Source organism: Passer montanus, unplaced genomic scaffold, assembly GCF_014805655.1.
Source record: "Passer montanus isolate IOZ18808 unplaced genomic scaffold, ASM1480565v1 scaffold10, whole genome shotgun sequence".
Taxonomy (NCBI): Eukaryota; Metazoa; Chordata; class Aves; order Passeriformes; family Passeridae; genus Passer; species Passer montanus.
In genome coordinates this window covers 36,521,853-36,543,153 of record NW_024356505.1, presented here as the reverse complement: position 1 = coordinate 36,543,153, position 21,301 = coordinate 36,521,853, and the positions used below count along the sequence as shown (strand labels likewise).

The 21,301-nt window shown below is 41.3% G+C and overlaps 1 protein-coding gene across 1 annotated transcript in view; it reads left to right on the top strand.

Annotated features, from left to right (window-relative positions):
- Positions 1 to 21,301, top strand: part of RBM33 (RNA binding motif protein 33) — a 176,705-nt gene that overhangs the window by 62,656 nt on the left and 92,748 nt on the right. The window contains exon 2 of the mRNA XM_039705702.1: positions 14,214 to 14,657. Coding sequence (XP_039561636.1) covers positions 14,214 to 14,657 — 444 coding nt within the window. The remainder of the gene's footprint in view (positions 1 to 14,213; positions 14,658 to 21,301) is intronic.

Sequence of the window (21,301 nt, the reverse complement as noted above, 5' to 3'; positions counted from 1 at the left end):
TCCCGCTTTAAATCATCAGTTAAAGTAGGATTTCACTAATTCCCAGCTGGTTGTGTCACAGGAGTGTTACACACACACACACACACACACACACACACACACACACACACACACACACACACAGAGTATCTTCTCTAGAGAGATCTAGAACAAGGATTTGGGGGCTATGAGGAGGTTTGGGTGCCAGCTTGTGTTGGCTTCAGCATTGGTTGCTGCAGTCACAGAATCACAGAACAGTCTGAGCTGGAAAGGATCCAGAAGGATCACTGAGTCCCACTCTTAAGTGATTGGCCCATACAGGGATGGAGTTTGTGACCTTGTTAGCACCATGCTCTAATCAAGGGAGCTCATCTCAATTTTGCCCAACTCTCTTATAAATTCTTATAATCCTTATAAATGCTCTCATAATAAGCATGGTCCCCTCATCCCATGGCAAATGTGAATGATGCTCCCAAAATAACCTTAAATGCAGCAGGCTGAATGTGGCTGGGCTGCCTGGAGCTTTTGCAGTACCTTATGCAACAGGACAATGCTCTTGATTCAGTCTTTTGATTGACATCGGAAGGTTGAAAACACAAAGTGGAAATGGAAATTTCATTTTTTTCACCCCTGCTTGGGAAATACTGGAGATGAAGACTCCATCTCACCCACCTTCACTTCCCATCAAAACCAAATCAAAGGATGGTCCCACAGGTGACATTCTGAAATCAGACCATGTGAGCAGTCAACAAGCAAAGAGCCATGCAGCCAGCTCTGCTCTTGTCCCTGGGATTGCCCAGGGAGGTGGAGCAGGGACACTTTCCTCCCAAGACCTAGCTGGCACTGTTCTCCCTGGACAGCAGGACACAAAGTCACCAGTCTGTGCAGCAGGTGATGCACAGTATAGCATCCCTACAACCTTCATATGGACATCTTGAGTCCTCTGGTGACTCTCAATTAATTCCCTTTTCTTGTGTTAAGAAATGAGAAAATGGTGGAAAATGGATTTTTCCTAAGAGGCAAAACTAAAGCTTGTTCCATATTGTTAAGTCGATTTTTAATTGTCTGGGAGCTACTGAGAAGAATTTTCATGGTATTTTGTGGTTTGAGGTTGAAAAGTGTTCCTGTCTTGAAATATTTTGTCTAAGCTTAGTTTCTTTGTCTAAATGGATCAGTAAATTAATGTGTGACCCAAACATAATGACTTCCTTTTTAGATCTGTAAACACTTCAAAGGAACTTGTTCATTGCAGACTACAAAACTGTCCTAGAATATTCACTGAGATACTCTGCATCAGGAAACATATACATATTCATTAGCAGCTTTTATTCATCTTCAAAACACTACAGTTCTGAAAAAAACAAATCAAACAGAAGTCTAAAAAGCCTTTGTGTTCAGCCAAGACTATTTGGGAAATGATTAGTATTACTGCAGTTGCACTGAGTAGACAGGGTTATTAATTAAGACATACCGGTTTGCTCTGGCACACTCTATTCTCAGCAGAAGATCTGTCAAGTTATTGTGGTTTGTACAAAAGTTTTCTCCACATACCATTTCTTATGTTTTCTAAAATAAAAACAACTTGAGTCTTCATGCTTTCAAATTTCTCAGGGCTCTATTCACTGAAAGCAATGTCAAAAATCCTACCCACCACGATCCTAATGGACTCAATTTAGAAATGTATTTGCTACAATTTAAAAGTATATTTCTGTTCTCTCACTAAATAACCCCATAATTTGTTTTATGGGCCTTTGAGTCTGGGAACAACTGCCAGCAGTCTGTGTTCTGTGGAACAACAATCTTCTGGAGATTTGTGTTTGATTCGCCACAGAAATGAAATCTAACCTCCTCAGAGGGGAACAATGACCCAATAGTCCCTTATGAGGCTGAGAATTAGGGCAGAGGAATTCAGTTTTGCCATAACATCAAACTTCTTGTGTGATCTTGGACGACATCCTTGTGAAGGTCCATGCTGCTCTGCCTGGGAAGCAGCGTGACTGTGATGAATTGGTGTATCTGGAGCTGCACGTCACTGCTCTGCTCCTGGCTCCTGAGCCAGGTCCAAACAAGCCGTGCTGGCATCCCTGCACTGATTGCATTGTAACCCTGGGAGTATCTGTGGTCACAGACCCCAGAAGTCTAGAAAATGAATGTTGATTCCTGTGACATGAGGCTTCAGCAGTTTCTGACGTAGCTCATATGTCTCTATAGACCCTTAATTCTCCTGTAGCATTTTATTCTTAATTTTAAAATGGTAATAATAGTGGTGAGTGGTGAGGAGAGCCTGGCCACCCTCTTCTGGGGTTAACAAGAGTTCAGTGAGCTAGACCATTCATCCTGGGGACCAGAGGGTGACCTCTGATGTTGTCTCTTTACTGACACAGGTGTAGCCATTCTCTTAATAGAAGGATTCATTTGCTAAATAATGGTCCTGTGGTGAGTAGTGTGACCTGAGATTGTGCTGACTGAATAAATGGCCTGGGAATATGTCACAATAATACATGATGTACTGATGTCTAACAGAAGAATAAATGGCCTGGGAATATGTCACAATAACACAGTACTGATGTCTAACAGAAGGAAATCTGTATTTTCCCTAAACCAAACTGCAAAGAAATATAATAAAATTTGATCCAGACTTCAACAAAAGGCAGTGCACAGGAAATTTCTTCTGTTCCTTGAGCTAATTTTGCTAGTTGCTTCTCAAAGTAGAGCTGCATACTGATTCCCAATCTTCCTCAAGTTCTGACCAAAGTGATGCTCTTATGAGATCTTTGTGTTTCTTTCTCCTACTGAGATTAGGATCTGCCTTCTCCTAGCTTTTGTGAGTGTCCCTACCTCAAAGAACTCACAGACTAAACATTCAAAGCAATAAGGACAATATATTGAAAACACGGTGATGAGGATCATAAAGGAACAGAGGGGCAACTATGGGAAGTGAAATGGCCACTGTCACAGCACAGCAACTCCACAGAAAGCAAGTTGCATGGTTTATGTCCTACTGGAGGCACAGCCACCTGAGCATTGCATGAAGGTGCTCTGAGATAAGCACAGCAGCTCTTTACCCCTTCACACACTCAACACAGTCCAAGGCTGCACACTGCCCTGGCATGAACCTCTTTCTGCAACTTCTATTAAAACTGGCCTTTCTTAAAAAGTATTCCACCTGGAAATTTCAGAGGTAAGACTTTGTCTGAAAAAAAATCATCAAATGCCTTTTGGAGATGGGTTTTTTCATTCTTTCCTCAAAGTTAAGAAGAACATTTCAGTCTCAATGGCAAATTTCAAAAGTGATGCTCTTATGAGATCTTTGTGTTTCTTTCTCCTACTGAGATTAGGATCTGCCTTCTCCTAGCTTTTGTGAGTGTCCCTACCTCAAAGAACTCACAGACTAAATATTCAAAGCAATAAGAACAATATATTGAAAACACAGTGATGAGGATCATAAAGGAACAGAGGGGCAACTATGGGAAGTGAAATGGCCACTGTCACAGCACAGCAACTCCACAGAAAGCAAGTTGCATGGTTTATGTCCTACTGGAGGCACAGCCACCTGAGCATTGCATGAAGGTGCTCTGAGATAAGCACAGCAGCTCTTTACCCCTTCACACACTCAACACAGTCCAAGGCTGCACACTGCCCTGGCATGAACCTCTTTCTGCAACTTCTATTAAAACTGGCCTTTCTTAAAAAGTATTCCACCTGGAAATTTCAGAGGTAAGACTTTGTCTGAAAAAAAATCATCAAATGCCTTTTGGAGATGGGTTTTTTCATTCTTTCCTCAAAGTTAAGAAGAACATTTCAGTCTCAATGGCAAATTTCAAAAGGTTTAATTGATATTATCTTTTCTCTGACAAGTAGACGTTACTGGATTCAGCCCAAATCCCTCTGTCCAGCAAAGCCTGAATTATTATCAGCAACCTGACATGACTAGCTATTGTTTAAGTTCTGATGTGCTTAGCTGGTGATACATTTTCTTCTTTTTATAGCTTTTATAGTTCCTCACCTTTTTTTATTTTTCAACTCTCCTTACTCCACAAGTCCTTCAACTCCTTTTCCTTCACTCAGGTTCTCTGTAAGAGACTTCTTATACCCTGGTAGGAGGACATACACAAAAGTGTTACACTTTCAGCTTCTCTGAGTGTGCTTCTGAACCTGGAAGTTCCCTCTGCAATACAGGTCATCTCTGAATGTGAAAGCTTTAACCTAGATGGATGCTGTCAAATACTCCATGGAAAATCCTATGACTGTTCCAAGATGGGTAGTCTTCATACACCATCTAGCAGATGGAGCAAGACTTGATCTTCCAATTTATCAAAAGGCTCTTGGCAAACATTAGGGGATTGTCTGTGCTGACATAACGTGAAACTCTTCCACTTCACTGGATTTGGGGTCAAGCAGTCAAAGCAAAGAAACCAAGTGGTGCCCACCACAGAGCTTCCTACAGTGAGCAGCTCGTTGGTTTCTTCAGGATCTACCAGATGAGATGTTGGTGCTAAAGATTTGTGGACACACACACAAATAAGACCTTTGAAATAATGAAAACATTTAAAATTCCTTTGGATGGTAATATTATGAAGAGTACACAAGATACACATGGAGGATGGGAAGGAAATAAAAGCAGAGGAAGGTGTCATGTCTTGAGGAAGGTCATGGAATAGGTTGGTAGCAAGACTCAGAACACAAAGGAGATGTCCTGGCTGGGGTGTTTGTTACAATAAAAGACTGCCTCTCTTCTGATAGGGATCCCTCATCTTAGCACAATGCTGCAATAACTGCTGCAGGGATCCCACAGACACAAACAGCAGCCAGCCATCTTTTCCAGAACATAAACTCCAAGAAATTTTGGTAGGTACCAAATGATCTCTTCCCAGAACTCAGCACCAGCAGATGGTTGTGACACATGCAACATCAAGGCATTGTATCAGCAACACCTGGAAATGCCCTTTGAAAAAAGAATTCTTGTAATAGATGGCCCATTCAGATACACACAACATAAAAACCAGTAATAACAAAGCTAACAGTTATAGAGTCACCCCTGGTGGACTGGCCATTTCTATCAGAACTGTTTTACCTGCAGGCAATGTTTTCCCTTCAATTCTTGTTTAAAGTTTAAAGGACTTTTTCTTCATTATTTTCTCACATTATACAACGTATTCCAATTACTGTTGGATGATGACTGTAATGTTAACAATATATAATTTCCAAAATTTATGCCCATATTGACACCAAAATAAAACCTGAGATTGCACCACAGTGCTGTGGTTTTATAATACTGTAAATACAGTTTCAAACATAATAGGATTTATTCATAGCATATTTACTCTGCTGAAGTGAGCATAAATATGTAAATATCTAAGGCTTAAACTGGGAATTGCCTACTGCTGCTTTCAAGTCATGCAGCACTCCCTGCACTCTAAATACAGGCTGACAGCAGAAACAGCAGAACTGTACTTCCAAGGAAAGTATTACAGATGGATCAACCTTGCATATCATTACCTTACCCCTGACTTCTAACACAGAATGACAGTGGACACACAGTTGTAGCTTTAATGGAACAACTACAGAGGGAGAGGAGAGAGCACACATTGCTGATTGGGGCAGCTCCCTCTGGAGTGTGATTTCAAGGAAGAAATATCCCTTTTTGTAAGATACCTTTCAAGTGTACTAAGCAAAATAATTTTCATTTTTAAATACATGTAAGTGAAGGAGTGTTGGATTTGTTCCCACGTTGTCAGGGAAGAAGAGGACAGCAGAAGTGCCTGCGAGCAACACTCAGAAAAAATCTTTTTCTGAGTGAAATAAACATAAAGTGTGTGGTGGGAAAGTTATTCTGCTGAAGCCAGTGGATGCAGCTTCATTGGTTTCTCTAGGGTGTGAGGCAGCAAAAACCTGTTCCAAAGACTTGCAGGCATGAGAGGTTACACCAATGTGAAGGAACCCCATGTGGGGTATATTAAAATGAAGGGACCCTACTTCTAGCTTTCTCAGAGGCAGAAAGCTCAATCAGTTTTCAAAGCTGCAAATAAATAAATAAAAAGACATAGCAGAATTGCTCATGGGGCAATTACTGGATGACAGTTGGAGAGACAGAGAAATACCAGCTTTGCAGCTGGAATTTCAGATCTAAGCAAATACCTGAGTGATCACGTTTAGCCATGTACATATTTTAATTCACACCTTTCCACTCACTTATTGCCTCCGTGCCAGATAGTTTTTAAGAATGGAAATCAATTGCCTATAAAAGGTGTCATATTGTCAACAATGGAAATGAAATCCCCTGGTTCCTGAACAAGCAGGCTCACAGCAGCACTACAAACTTCTGCTCACCGCTGAGGCAATTTGCCTCTCGTGTAACCTGGAGGGTATCTCTCATTATAATTGCTACTCGGTCCTGGCTTGAATTGCTCCAAGCTCTTCTAATACAATCTGATCCCTTCAGACTCTGCTTTACTGCCCTTGTTCAAGCATGAAGAATTCAAGCTGGAACAGGTGCAGAGCAGGATGATTAACAATCTGGGGAACAGGGGGTCTTTCACAAGCAGAGCTGCCAACTCTATCAATTTATGTGGTAGACAACTGCTTTGGGCAGTAACCTACTGGATTTCCAGTACGTGGCAGCTTAGGTTCTTGGATGCCAGGAAATTCAGGAGAATTTCACAGAGCATACACAAAGCAACTTGAGGTGGAATGAGCAGTGAGTCTGATACGTCCCTGGTCCCAGAAGGGGCACAGAGTCAATTGGTGGTTGTCACTTCTGGACCAGCAAGGACAGAATGGTCCAAGGAGGGCTCTGTCCATGTACTGTGGTAAAGGCTGTCTGATGTCTGGGCTTACATGGGGATGGGAATGAAAAACACTGGGAAGGAAGAAATGTCACTATGCTCAAAGACAGTATCAGCAGGGAAGAAAAAACAAGCATGGACTGGCCGGGGATACAGTCATGCTGTAAACTGGAAGATGCCAGGTAATTATGAGTGTACGGATGTGCACAACAGCCTTCCTCCAAAGGAGGGGGAGGCAACAGCCCAGCTACTCCCAAAAAGAGCTTGAGCCTTTATGAAACTATTCTATTTAAAAAGTGTCTGTAACATTAGGGATTAAATCAGCTAAATCCAAAGATCCTGTCCTTTTTTCAACCATGCAGTGGCCCTTATGTGTGCCTTTCTCATAAAAAAACATATGCTCCTCTCTCCTTTCTCTGGAATTTACTGTGTGCTTTTCTCAACTGAGCATTAGCAGTAGTATTATTTTGTGTTTTCCAGTGTGTTAATCTCATTCTAAGTGCCAGTTCTTTGCATTAGCTTTAATTCCTTTATATGTTTTCTGCTTACGTATCTTTTTACATCACATACATGAAGAACTAGTCATCATTTAGTTTAGCTGACAACACAGTCATTAAAAGAACTGTCTTTATTTTTCCTCCATTTTTGTCTATTATGAAATCACATTTTTTTCTAAACGTCACAACATAATCACAATTAAAACTCTCTGAAATTGTCAATGAATGAATCTTTTTTATGGCCATGGGATCATGAAGTCACTGGAAAATCTTCTGGAAATCAGAGGCTGAATTTCTACTTCATCTGAGAGCTGGTACATTGTGAATAAAGATGACATAAATCCTATTAATTTCACACAGTGAAGACGACTGGTAACATTCTTCCCTACTACAACCTCCCTTACAAAAATCCATCTGAATCTTTAATACTAAGTCATGAAGACAAAACAACCTAGAACTTAAAAAATAAGGTCTTTTCAATTAAAGATTTAAAAGCAGAAGGCACCTTATGTACCTTTTTCTTATCTTTCAGATAAAGACCTCTTGGGTAAGCTTGGTAAATCCTTATCTGCTAGATAAAGGGCCACTATGATGGGTCTTATCGCTTAATTAAATCCTAGTACTATGTACAATGAAGTCAATAATTTGTTATACAAGATAGCACTTCAACGTGTGCATTGGATAATGCATCTCTATAGGTTCCCTGTACCTCAGCCCACTGTAATGGGTCATGTTCCATAACCTGCTCCTGGACTGCCAGGAATTCATTACAGAAAGGGTACCCAGCTTAACATGGACAGGCTGTGATAAATAAATCTGTTGGATCAACTAGATAAATTAAAGTTCCCAAATCAAACTGATTCGATACATAAGCCCTAATTCTATCATTCTTCCTTGTAAGGAATTTAGCTGAATGTAAAAATTTTATGGATTTTGGACCAAATAAAATATTTGCTAATGACTGTATTGGAAAAATAGTATAACCAAAGTTAATGTTAGAAGGTGTTGAAAAACCTCTGGACCAAAAGCAGCTACTGAAAAAAAACCATGATAAGGTCTAAATCCTGAGCAACCTTGTGTTCATTAAGGCTCACATCACTCATTACATTTGAATCCACACATATCAGGATGAAAAGAGACACTGATCAATAACAGCTATAGCAACTATCACCACATATCATACTGGCAAGGTCTTCCTGAATGTAAACCCAGATCAAATGATTCTATTTTCCCACAAGCATATTTGCATAAAGCAGTCTAATACTAAATGAAGCAATGCTTCATTTCACTAATTAGCTTATTAGTAATGTGCTAGAGTGATCTGTTCCTGAGTCTGTTTGGCAACAACACTTTTGTACATATGGAAAACCCATAAAATCAGGTGCATTGTATCTCTGAGTCTTTGAAGGACCCCATTATAGCCTAAACCCATTACACATCAGGCTGAGCAAACACAGAAATGGTTTAGTTTTGTAACAATGCACTGAAGCTTTTCAAGTTAGGGGTCTTCCCAGAAAATGTGGAAAATGTTAGACTTGAAATCTGCTACGGCACTAGCCTTGCTCAGTTCTAACAAAACAGAGACTCTGTGGCTGGGATTTATTTCCCTTCACTTTGACCAAGAGAGGTCTCCCACAGCTACGAGGCACCATCCAGCCCATCTAATGTAACTGAGTGAAGGAGGTTACCTCTGACCTTTACACAACCAGAGGCAGGGAACATTTATCCTCCCTTTAGAAAGAAGCCCTGAGGAGCATCTGATCATGGAGCTGTACCAGTGCTGCATTGCAAGATGTCTGTCCGTGAAGGATGTCTGTCCATGAAAATTCTCAGGTGCTCAGTGAGAAAAAGGTCCACATGAGGACGTGGCTCATGCTGAAGATGCTGAGAGCTTTGGAGTGTGTCATCTTTACTAATTTATGCCAATGATGTGCTCAGACCTGCACTCTCAATGTTAAGCAGAGACAACTCCTAGCCACTGGGATAAACCATAAACTGACTCTAGATTATGCCACTCCAAATCACCCCCATTAGGATTATTCTGTAAATTTAGCACCTCCGCACATTTACAGGGTTTATTGCTATCACATTCTGCTTCCATAAAGCTGAGGGTGCAAAAACTGCTTCCAGGAACTGCTGGTATTGACGCCAGGCTAAATATGCTCTAAGTTGCTCGAGCTGTGTGCAGGAGTTCCTGGATTTCACAGCTGGCTACTTCTAGCAAATTGTACTCCTTTCTGTGCATAGTCCCAGAGGATTTACCCATAAATGCATAGACCTAGTTCTTGCATGTCTGGCAAACTCTTCTTGTATGCTTGCCAAGTTTTAAAGGGCAAGGAATCAACAGCTGATAATTTATGCCAGGAACCTACAATGATCCAAACTCACCCCTCGTGTAATTCTGGTAAAGACAGCAGAGTTCCAGGGGAGAAGTTGTTGGCTTAGCAAAGCAAATTTTCACTGACATTTGAGGAATACACAGTATCAATTAAAGCAGAGCTAATTATTGCTACTATTATTTGCATTGCAGTAGTTCCCAGAGGCTTTTAACAGGATTATAGCCTTCTGGCACGAGGAGTTCTTAGGAACACGAGCTCGTATCTGGAAGTTTGTACACGACTGCTGACATTTGGTACCTGTGCACAATGTTCAGTGGGGCTCCACAGAGCACCGTGCTTTGCTCACAGCTGTGGGTCACAGGAATCTGAGCCACAGGAGCTCCTCGTGGTGCCCTGAGGTTTGCCCAGAGCCATCACGTGTCCTTCTGCTCTTTTACAGCCTGGCCTGTGTCCAGAGAAAGCAAGCTCTTCCCAAAGCTCAGCACTCAGGCAAGGCCAACAGTGCTATACACTGGCTCCTTGTCAGGAAGTTTGGGAAACACTCCTAACCTTTATTTACTCTGATGTGTTTATCATGGGGTAGCACTTCCTTTACCTAAGAATGGAGGATCTTAGACATTATCCACCACATTCAGTCACTCTTGAAAGGACTGCCTTACATTTGTCAACTTCACCCCGATTCATGTGCTGTCTCTGACACCAGATGGGATCCTGGTGAAATGAAGCAAAGCTTAGTAAGATTTCCAGCATCCAGACTGAAAAAAATCCCTAGAAATAAAACACTGAGAAACATTTAACACTTGGATTTCCTTGGTCTTTATTGATTTCTTTTCACTAGATTCCTAAAATATATTGCAAATGCTAGGGTCCAGAGCACTACCCAGGCTTCTGAGTGCTGCTGTCTGTTCAGAACCCAAAGTACAGCCCAAACCTCCCTGCAGCCAGTTGGAGCTGCTAAAAATGTATATATTTTAAACTACAACAAGGTATGTGTTCTGTTGAGATTTGATCTTTAGTGGTTGCCCAGCTTTCTAGGCACTCCACGTGTGACACATCAATAACACACTTGACACATTGCTTGCTCAGGCCATTTCTCAGCCCACAAGTTCTCCTGTTCTCCACCCTTGCAGCTGCTTAAGGGGTCCCAGGTCACATTGCTCTGAAGAAATTACAGTTGAAATAAGATGCATCAAGTGGATTGCTGACTACAAGGCAGATAAGCTGCAACAAGGGGATAAATATGCAACAAGAATGCAGGAGGAAACAGAAAGAAAAATTACAGTGAAACCAAAATTGGATACACATGAACACTGCCCACAGCTCTGAAACCCCAGTTAGTCATGGGGCTGTAACACACTCAGAAATGTTTCTGTTCAAGGTTTATCATCAGTGTTTTTCATATACTTTGTTTTAATCCTCATACTGCTCTCTTTCCTTAAGAAAGACATTTATTAGTTTTTAAGATTTTGCAGTTTCCTAATCTGCCTCTGCCCTTGCAGGGATTGGCTCAAAGGGAAAGCACCTTTCACCTGTGTCTCTCTTTCAAGAGGTACTGCTGCCTCCTGTGACTGCTGTCACTGCCAACAGGTCAAAGATAAAGCCCAGTGACACCTACAAGAGAGCAGATTTGCTTTTGCACCCCTCATTTGTACATTTCAAATCCAGAATTTCCTGTCAGGTGCGACAGAACATTTGCTGCATCACAGGATGTTGCTGAAATAACCCAAGAACTGTTAAGTGTTTGGTTTGGAGGATTTCACCCAAAGACAGGTTTAACTTTGGATGGAAGGTGTCACTGAGAGTTTCAGCACAAGGAGGTTGTGAGCCCAATCCAGACTGGATCTCCCATCTGGGCCAGCCTGCCATGCTGTGAAAACTCAGTCTGGTTTTGCCAGACTAGAAAGCAAGCACACAAAGAGGTAACTGTTGTTCAAAAGTAAGTAAAAAGTATATTTTGTCTATGGAATTAGGAACAAATACTGTTCTAAACACCCTCATATTAATTCCAAGTGTTTAATGGAATTAAACTTGGAAGGTTGCTGTACTGGATTTCTGACTGATTTTCTAGAGTGCAAAAATAAATAATGATTTAAGTATAAAAAATCTTATAATATTTTTTTAAGATTTAAGATATTATGTCTGCTCCAGAAATAAGTTACCAATTATTTTGAAAAAAAAATGTTAACATCCAAACCCACTGTAAATAAAACTGATAATGACTATTAGTGAGGAAATAGGTTAATGTAGAGAAGTTAGGACACAACAATTTTTACTGAAAGGTTTAAAAGAAGAAATCTGAGGCAGGAAATGCAAAGCAACCTGCTCCAGTAATGCAGTGAATGCAGAACCAGGATTATTGGATCTTGAGATCTCTCTCTGTCATTTACTTCATCCCCTTGCAAGACAATCTGTTGCATTCCTGACTGCAACAGGGTTTGCTTGGAAGATGCACAGTTATTTATGTTATTTATGCAGAACTTCCAAAAGTATTTTTTAAACAGATGATGATTAATTAACATGCAATAATTTTAATTCATGGGTTCCAGAAGCTGTATGTTAACTTACTGAAAAGACATGAGTACATACATTTGTATTTTATAGCATGGCATAGGCAGTACAGAGAAAAAGTTGGAGGTTTTTATACAGAATCCAGAGCAAGTATAGTTCATGGAATTTGAAAATTCATAGAAAGTTCTGAGTGAAGGTGAATAGAGTCACCATACCTGTCTCTGTCATTATAATTTAGGTCCCTGTTCCATACCTGGTGAGTTTTGGACACCTGGGAATGGCCACTTTTTTTGTACCAGAGCTATGAAGAGTGGCTAAAGTGTTTGTATATTAACAAAATAATAGTTAACTGTCTTGTTATTCCTCTTGAACATTGGACTGGTCTGTTAAGAAAATGGTAAATTGGTTTCTGTTTGGACTCTCAGTCAAAAAAATTTGCTATTAAAATGAGCAAAAATATAGAGTATAAAATATCCATAAAATGTACCCTTCTACATATCTGAATTCCACAAAGCTGCCCATTGTGAACATTATTTATGTTTAACAATTTGCCATCATCAAACAAAAGGGATGCAGAGATTTTTGACAAGAGAGCTGTGAATTGTAACAGACTGCAGCTGAGCCTGGCTGAGTCTTGCCCCACACAGTCTTTAAAGAGTCCAGGAAACTCCTTCCCTTGCCAGGAAACCCTTCTGTACTGCAAACCAGCTTCAGGAAACAAAGCTCAATACCAAAAAGCAATCAGTGAACTCCTGGCCCCTCACTGAAATCCTCCTGGGTTTTTACCACTGGTAGCTGTTGTATTCACTTATCACCCCCATGTCAGGCAGCCAGAGCTGGACTCATGAACTACACACTAAAATATCAGCAAGCATCACCTAGTGATGGCTTGTTTCCCACATTAAAGACAGAATTTGGCTGTGAGTTTGTAGGAATACATAAAGAATAAACCTCTACTTATATGGTTGTGAAGAAAACTTGAAAAATGAGATCAAATGCGATGCAGAGACAAGTCTGCAGGGAGCACAGAACAAAGTGACATGAGAACTTCCCTATTCTCACAGCGAGGGTTTAATCAGATAACGCTGATAATTTAAATACTAACATTGTTAATTATTTCCATGAGGACTTGTCCACCTGGGAAAGTTTTGCCGTTTACTTGAACTAGTCTTGTTATAGTAGGCTCCATTAAATTGTTTTAGGTCAGATTTGGTTTCCTTACAAGCAGTATATAACCTAGAAGTTTGTTTTATATCATGGCATAATTTTATATCGCATTTAACCTGGCCTGTGCAGAAGTCTGGATTAAAACTTGGAGAAGTCAGGAAGGAAAGTTGAAAGGAAAAACTTTTTGGTAATTACTTTTCTGACCAGTGATCCAAACTGATACACACTGGGTCCTTTGGAAATGAGAGGGGAGCAAATAGCCAAGCAGGCAGGAGGGCAGTGCTCGGAGTGCCAGCAGGAAGGGATTCACAGCTTGCAGAGAACCAAACCGAGCGTGTTGTGACTCTGAACCACGAAGGGAGAACTCGGGTGAGGTTTGAGTGGGGAAGAACCACATAATCTGAACTTCTTCAACTAATATAACTAAGTTAACTGGGTTAACTTCCCTGCTCAAGCCTTGAAAGATGGGGGACCACAGATCTGCCAAACACACCTTGACCCATCCCTTCATGGTGTATTTAACTCATTAACTCACGAGGGTTTTTGTCACCCAAGAGGCAGCTGAACTCGGTGGTTCGGGCTGTTCCTGAAGCCTCAAAAAGCCCCGTGTGCAGCTCTCTGGGACCCGGCACTCAGGAAGGGCATTGGACCTGCTGGAGCGGCTCCAGAGGAAGGAAATGGAGCTGGGGCAGGGTCTGGAGCCCCAGGGTGCTGAGGGGCAGCTGAGGGAGCTGGGGGCGCTCAGCCTGCCGAGGACACTCAGGGGGACCTTATAACTCTTTACAACCACCTGAAAGGAGGCTGTGCTCAGCGGAGAGTCGATCTCACTTCTAAAGCAATCTGCGATGGGACAAGAGGAGATAGTCTTGAGCTGCACCAGGGGAAGTTCAGGTTGCACAAAATGCGCAATTAGAGACCGGAATGGGCTGCCCCGGCAGGAGTCACCGCTCCTGGAAGCGTGCACGGGAAGGCTGGAGGTGGCGCTCAGCGCGGGGGTGTGACTGCTAAGCTGCTGCTCCGTCACGGGCTGGCCTCGGTGACCTCAGAGGTCCTGCCCAACCTAAGTGAGACCGGGATTCAGCGTGGGCCGCGCATTTCAGAGGCGGTACGAGGAGTCACCCACGTCTGCAAGAGACACGTACACATCCCCAAGGGGGAGCCTCTCTCTCCCACTCCCCCTGTTCGTGCACACCAGGGCAATCCGCCCCGCACGCAGCCGGGACAGCGCAGCCGGGACAGCGCCCCCCCGCGGGTCCCCGGAGCGGCGCTCCCGGTGCGGGGTGGGCGCCGTGCGGCGGTGGGAGGTGCTGCGGCCGCTCGGCGGGGCAGGGCCCGCAGCGACAGCGGCCTCGCCGCGGTGCGGGGCCTTGCGGGGACCGTGGGTGTGTTTTGTTGGAAGGCGTTCACAGAATCGCTGGATCAGTTAGGCTGGAAAACATTTCTGGGAGTGTCCAGTCCAGCCTGTGACCGATGCCACCGTATCAACTAAAGCACGGTGCTAAGTGCCACGTCCAGTCTTTCTCTAAACACCCCCAGGGATGATTGGTGTTTTTTCACACAGTTTTTACAGGGACAGGTGTGTGGCTTTATTAACACATCTTTAATCTGCGGTGTAGCTATAATTTATTTATAGACTACCCAGAAGTAGAGGATCTCACTTGAAAAGTGTGAAATAAAGTCAGTGTTTGACTCCAGGACTCTCAGGTGTTTGTTCCACTGGGCTTTTGCATGAATAAGGTTACCTCTACACGCAGCATTTTAATAGACAGCTCTGTGGTTCTGATTAAGCAAACTCTAAAATGAGAATATTTGGTTGGGTGATTAAAAGAAAGTCTTTTAGGGATCTCTCTGGAGTCTTCAGGAGATATACACTTAAGAGGACTTGTGTGTTCCTGTGCTTTCATTAGGAGTAGCAGTTTTTGATAAAGACTATCAGAGTGCTCAGTTGATACACTTTCCTTGTCTGTACAAAAGTTTTTGGGGGTTTAGTCTCTGTAAGTTGTTGTCGAGGAGGAGAGGGGTGGTTGGTTCAGTGCTCACTCAGCTGAGGGGTCTGACTGTGCTCCATGGTTGGTTTGATGGGTGACAAGGCACGTAAACATAATTATATTTTTATGCTAAGTCTTGCCATACATAAAGGTAAATGTCACAAAGAACTTCCCAAATTTAGGAGTTGAGTTTGGGAAGAAGGCTAGGAAGGACAGCACTATGGTAAAACAGCAAATAATTTAATACCTTGAGCATTGTTATAATAACGTTAAATATACTGCAATATTGGAGTTACTTTTCTAAAGTCTGTGCTAATTTATGTGGTTCAGGTCTGTGGTTCCACTTGTGGAAGTAAGGTTGCCATTCATGTACTAGGTGGAAGTTTTTGTGGTATTGTGAGGATAGAGTAATTTAATGGAAGTTTCACTTTTGAAGCATTTTGGTTCTCATGTTTAAAGCTGCTTCAAGTTGAATGAATGTGCTGTCGTGTACTGCAGCAGACAGCCTTCAACAGAGTGGTGAAACTGCAATTTCAAGGCTGATTTTTGGTGTTGTGAAGTTCCATTTGTGGCCAAGGGTGAACTGGGACTCCTTTGTTTTAGGTGAGCACTAGCAGGTGTTTTTGGAAAGGGACTGCTGTCTAAAGTCAGTAGTGGCAGCATGTGAAAGAAGCTGCAAGCTAAGTGCTTTGGTAATTTAAAATTTTAACTGTAGAAACTAATGTTTGGGATTTAGCTTTTGAATTTTTGGGGCAAGGAAAAGGCTTTAAAATACAGGCATAACAGCACCCCACTGTTCCTTAAAAAAAAAGGCTAATGATTGATAAAATAGGTATTGGGAATGTAAATTAGAGTTAATTTGATGACATTGTAGCATAACAGCTGACAAAATTAGATAGTTTTGGCTAGGGTATGTTGTAGGACTGAGAATGAAATGTCTGCATTGGCTGAACATTTAAATGTGTTTGATGAAAGGAAGGTGATGTGTCTGTTGGACAGCATGTATGGACTCATCAGTCCTTTATAGTCTCTAAAGCTTTGGAGAAAAAGTCATTCACAAGTACTTTTGTGACCAGTTGTGTTGGTGCAGCAAAGCTTTCTAAGGATGAAAGTGAAGGGTCTTTTGGTGTTGGGTTTCACAAACTAGAAAGTTTTGAAGTGGTGGTCTGTGAGGTCTCTGGGAGTAATTCAAAGTTGTGTAATAGTTTGCAAATTCTTTAGCTAATCAGCCTGATTCAGCCTGCTTGAAGGCCTAGACAGGCTGCATGTTGAGACATGAAAAGTTGAGGTGGGTGTGCTGGTGCTGAGGGACCTTGAGGGCTCATAGTTGCTCATTGATAAGGCACTGGCTCCCAAACTTTGTTCCAATTTTACATACAAAAACAGAGCCAGAGGAAGCACTGAATATTGAGTAACAACATCTTAAAGGGATTGATAATCACAAGGATCCATGTGGAGCAGCCAAGGGACAACGGCTACAAATTGCACCAGGAGAGGCTTCATTTGCTACAAGAAAGACTTTTAACAGGGAGCATAATCAGTCACTGGAAAAATTTCCTCTGATGGTGGAACCTCTATTACTGGAGACTTTGAGGATATATTTGGACAGGGTGCTAGAAAAATTATTTACTCTAGGCTCCATTTTTCATGGGAGACCAGGTGGTGTTGGAGGGTCCCTTCAAACCTGCACTGTTACATGGTTTAATGATCATTAACCATTTTGTATAAATGCTGACATTTTTTCTTGATATTTACTGCAGTCAGTGTGCAGCTAGATATTAGTCTCATTTAGGGAGAAATGGGTACAGGTTAAACAACAAACCATATTCAAAACAAAGCAAGGAGAATCTTTTCATTGTCTGCCATACTGCCGTAAAGGAAAATTATTGCAAGATTTTTTTTCAGATTAGTTTGCTTCTGATGAACACCAGTGGTCTGGAAGACTTTGGGTGGAGATGTCTTGGGGTTGTGAGTCATGACATGAGATGGGGTGGAGGAGGAGGAGTTGGAGAGGGTCCCACTGACAGATGTGTCCCTTCCTGCTGGAAGTCCTGTACAAAGAGGTAGCAGAATGGGTGTTCCTTACCTCTGAGGCTGTCAGCAGCTTCATTTCATTTGAGCATGTATGAGCTTTGCTCTTGCACTCTCAGCAGTGTCAGGGCTTTGAAAGCCCCTTGTGAAGCAGTTGATAAAAAGGGGAGCCAGGCTGATCCTGCTAGCACAGCATGTGTGGTACATTCTGTGTGTTGGGAACACTGTCCAAGGATGCAGCAGGAATTGTCCAGGGTGACAAATTCAGTTGAGCTTGTGCTTCAGGCTGTTCAGCAGTGCCTCCAGGGACTGGAAATAGATTCTACATTTGTGCCTGGGTGATGCAGACATTAAAATTCCTCCAAGTCTTAGAGGTCTGAAGAGTTTACAGTTCATGAAATAAGATGCTCAGGGTGTACCAAGGACCCGTGCACTTGTTATACTTTGTTTTTTGGCACTGGTTCTTAGTATAATGCTGTGCTACTTCAGTGTGCTTGAGGCAGGGAGATGTCCTTTAAACAAAGCAATTTTTAATCTCTACTTTTTTGACAAGGTCTCACTCTTCTGAATGTTTTCTCTTTTCAGGTCATCTGAAATAAACATAGCCTTAGTATCAGTTGTTTTTACAAAAGCCAGGCCAAACTTTTTTGTATCATATACTAAACCTCAGATTTTTAGATCGTGTAGAGTTTGTTGTCAGAATAATTTAAGATGATGGCACAGAAAACCTCGGCCAGAAAACCTTCAAGTAAGTGACATGATTCATCCTGTGTTATGCTGTGCTCTGATGCAGCCTCAGTTTTAACTATAACTTTTGTTTGCTGTGAAGATACTGGAGAGTTTCTGGAGAGTTGCAGTTTCTCATCAGTGTCCAAATCCATTTGGGAACCAAGCTCATGTGGATTTCATTTAAACTCTCAGCTTTCCTTCACTGTTCAGCATTTGTAAAACAAAGACTATGGCACTTTTGGTTTTCAAAAGCGAATATATTTTCTAGTTCAATCAGACTTTGAAAGTAATTTTTCTTTTTTTTTTTTTGTGACTTGGTGGTTTTGGGTTTAGATGTAGTTTATTAATTAAAAAAAGAAAAGGAAGAAGAGGCCCTATTTCTTTCAAGTATTGGTTAGAAAATTTCAGTTCCAGACAGCATATCATAATTAGTTCTGATCTTGCATATTGCTAATGACTTGCTTTGCATACAAATTCTTAAGAAGAAAGGTTTTGAGAAGATAAAAATAATTTCTCTCCTGTAGAACTTATTTTTTGCTTTATTTCTTTGAGGAAGCTAAGCTTTGTCTATAGAAGTAATTTGGAAACAAAACATGAAGTACACTAATTGAGGAATGTGTTGGGCAGCTGTTAGGTTGTTATCCTTAGTCAGCGAGTACTTAGGCTTCTGAGGAATTGTTTACCAGTATCAAGGCTGTCTGCTGTCTGTTCCTCAACAGATAAACTAAATTGTTTATATTTGAGTGGTGTATTTGTGCTTAATGTGGTAGTAAGACTGAATGTGATTTTTGTGATGGTGTAGAAAGGTTGATTATTTTGTAATAAGCAGGACTGGATTTGTAGTGGGCTTCATGAACTGTTGGGTTTTGGCACAGACTTGGATTCAGAAATTCCTGTTGACCTCGTGGGTTTTTTCCTGCCAGATGCTGTCAGGATTTGTTACCAGAAGTTTTTGTTAAACTGATGCTAATGGTGCAGTTACATTGCCATGAAACCTGTTATTTTGTGTTGCATAGCAACAGATACCAAAATTCAGTTCACTGTTTAGCTGTTTTTACATGGTGTACTCAGGTGCTGAAAATCAAGTTTTTACAGTTCCTGTGTGTTGTGTAACCTTTAACAATGAAATATGAAGAAAAATATTTTGTAGAAATACGTTATTACATAAAGACAATCTAGTAAAATGTTTTTAATCTGGAGTCTTGCTCTTGAAATGTTGCCAAGTTGTCATGTTTAGTGTTTTGAATGGGATAGAGCAAGATGGGCTTGTTATATTCAATATTATTTGAAGAACAGAGACATGCTGTTTTTCATATGGTAAATGACCTTTTCTCCTCTTATTTTCTGTTATTTATCTTTTTTTTTCTTTTACTGGCTCTCTTACCTATCAAACAATCATATTGGGTTTGTTTTATCTTGCCCCAAACAGTGAGTTTTAGTTACTTCATTGAAAGACCTGTTGGGTAAAGAATATGTAGGACTTTTTTTATCCATTGACCTATATAGTGGCATTTACATCTTGTTTTCAATCAGGAGAAGTCTTCAGTGCCTAAAAGTACAATAATAAGCTTTGTATTCATGAAAGTGTAATGCTGAAACAAACCAGAACACAGAATTTGGAAGTGTTCAGGTTTGTGAGACAGCACCTGCTTAGTGTTCCAGAAAGCTTTCAGGTGTAGGTCTGGGGGGACTAAAAATGCACTTGTCAAATGTTTTCCTTATTCCAGAAGTCTTGGCCATGTCGCTGCAGTAAAGTACTCCATCGTAGCAACAGTTGCTATGTGTGACTACCTTTTTAGGCTGTTAGTACCATTTTAAGATGTTAAGAGCTCTGCAGTATTCTGCTGATTCACCTCCTACGCTTGTGAGACTTGGCTGTGCAGCTTAAGACTTCCATTTTACACAAAAAAATTAGTGAGGATTTTATTGAAGAGGTGTCCACAGAGTTAGAAACTGCCATCAGCACAGCCAGAGAATAAATGAGGCTTGTATTTTGTGAATTTCTGGTGTGGATGATCTGTTCTTATTGAACAAGAAAAAAGATACCAGGTTTGGCCATATATCATAAAACCAGAACATAAGCTGTATGGAACAACTTGCATCACTGCTGGTGCAGCACCAGGGTAAATGTCAATAAAACAGGAGCCTTTTAGTGTGGGACCCAAGTATGTTTGTGTTTATTCTGCTTTACAGCAGGCTGGTCTAACAGATCAGCCAGCGTTAGTCCTTCTCTGCAGCATCCTGAAACTTCCTTGCCACTTTGATCACAGTGATTTTCTTAGAACTGCAGTAGGAAGAGCCAGGTGGGTGGACTGTTTTGGGTTTTCCCTCTATAAGTGGCCTGTTCTTATTCAGTTAATGCTTTTTTTGGTGTTAAATAGGTCTCCTTTGGTTTGCTGTGGGTTTCTTTTTTTTTGTTTTACTTACTAGTTTTGCCTGGAAATTAGAGGGGGTTTAATGTGTTTAGAGATCACCTATCAGCATCTTCCAGCTGGTACCCAGCTGATGCACAAACATCATCTTGGTGAGCTTTGCCATAGGGTGCCTGGAATTGTAAGGAGGAGCCTGGCCAGAGCCTGGCGTGTCTTAGCAACAGTTTCTGTGTATGGTTGCTGGAAGAGATACAGAATTCTTCCCTGCCATAGACATTTTAATGCTTTAGAAGGTTATTTTCATGGATTCCCACCATCTATTTATTTTCCTACTATCTGTCACACAGAATAAAAAAATTAAACTTTGGAAAAAAAAATTAAACTTTGGCTGTTGCTCTCAGTGGTTGTGAACTCTGCTGATGCTGAGTGGTTTTATTTCTGTACAAGTTAATGTTTTACAGGCATTTAACCACCCGTGATGCAAACATTGACTTACAAGTTTCTCAAGGAGAAGCAGCTATTAATGTTACATTGATTGTTATTTACTGGTATTTTACGATGTTATTGCCTTGACAGGTCAAAGAAAAAATAAATGTCTGTGTGATTTCAGAAATGGAGAGAAAATGATGCCTCACGAGGTCTGTTAGGTATCACATCACATTGTAGGTGCAAGGCCCGAGTCCATTTCCGAGCTGCTGTGTCACAAATAAAGCTGGCACAGAATGCTGTTTGTGCATGCATGACTGTTGTGACCTCCTTTTCTAAAGGAAACCTACAACCTGCTCTGGGCTCTGACAGTCCTTAATGTCAAAATGGCATAATTTGTAGCACTCATTGTCAGTGTCAGCTGTCACAGAACAAATAAGCATAAAAAAGAAAAGCTGTCTCCTTCTGTCCCAAAGATCT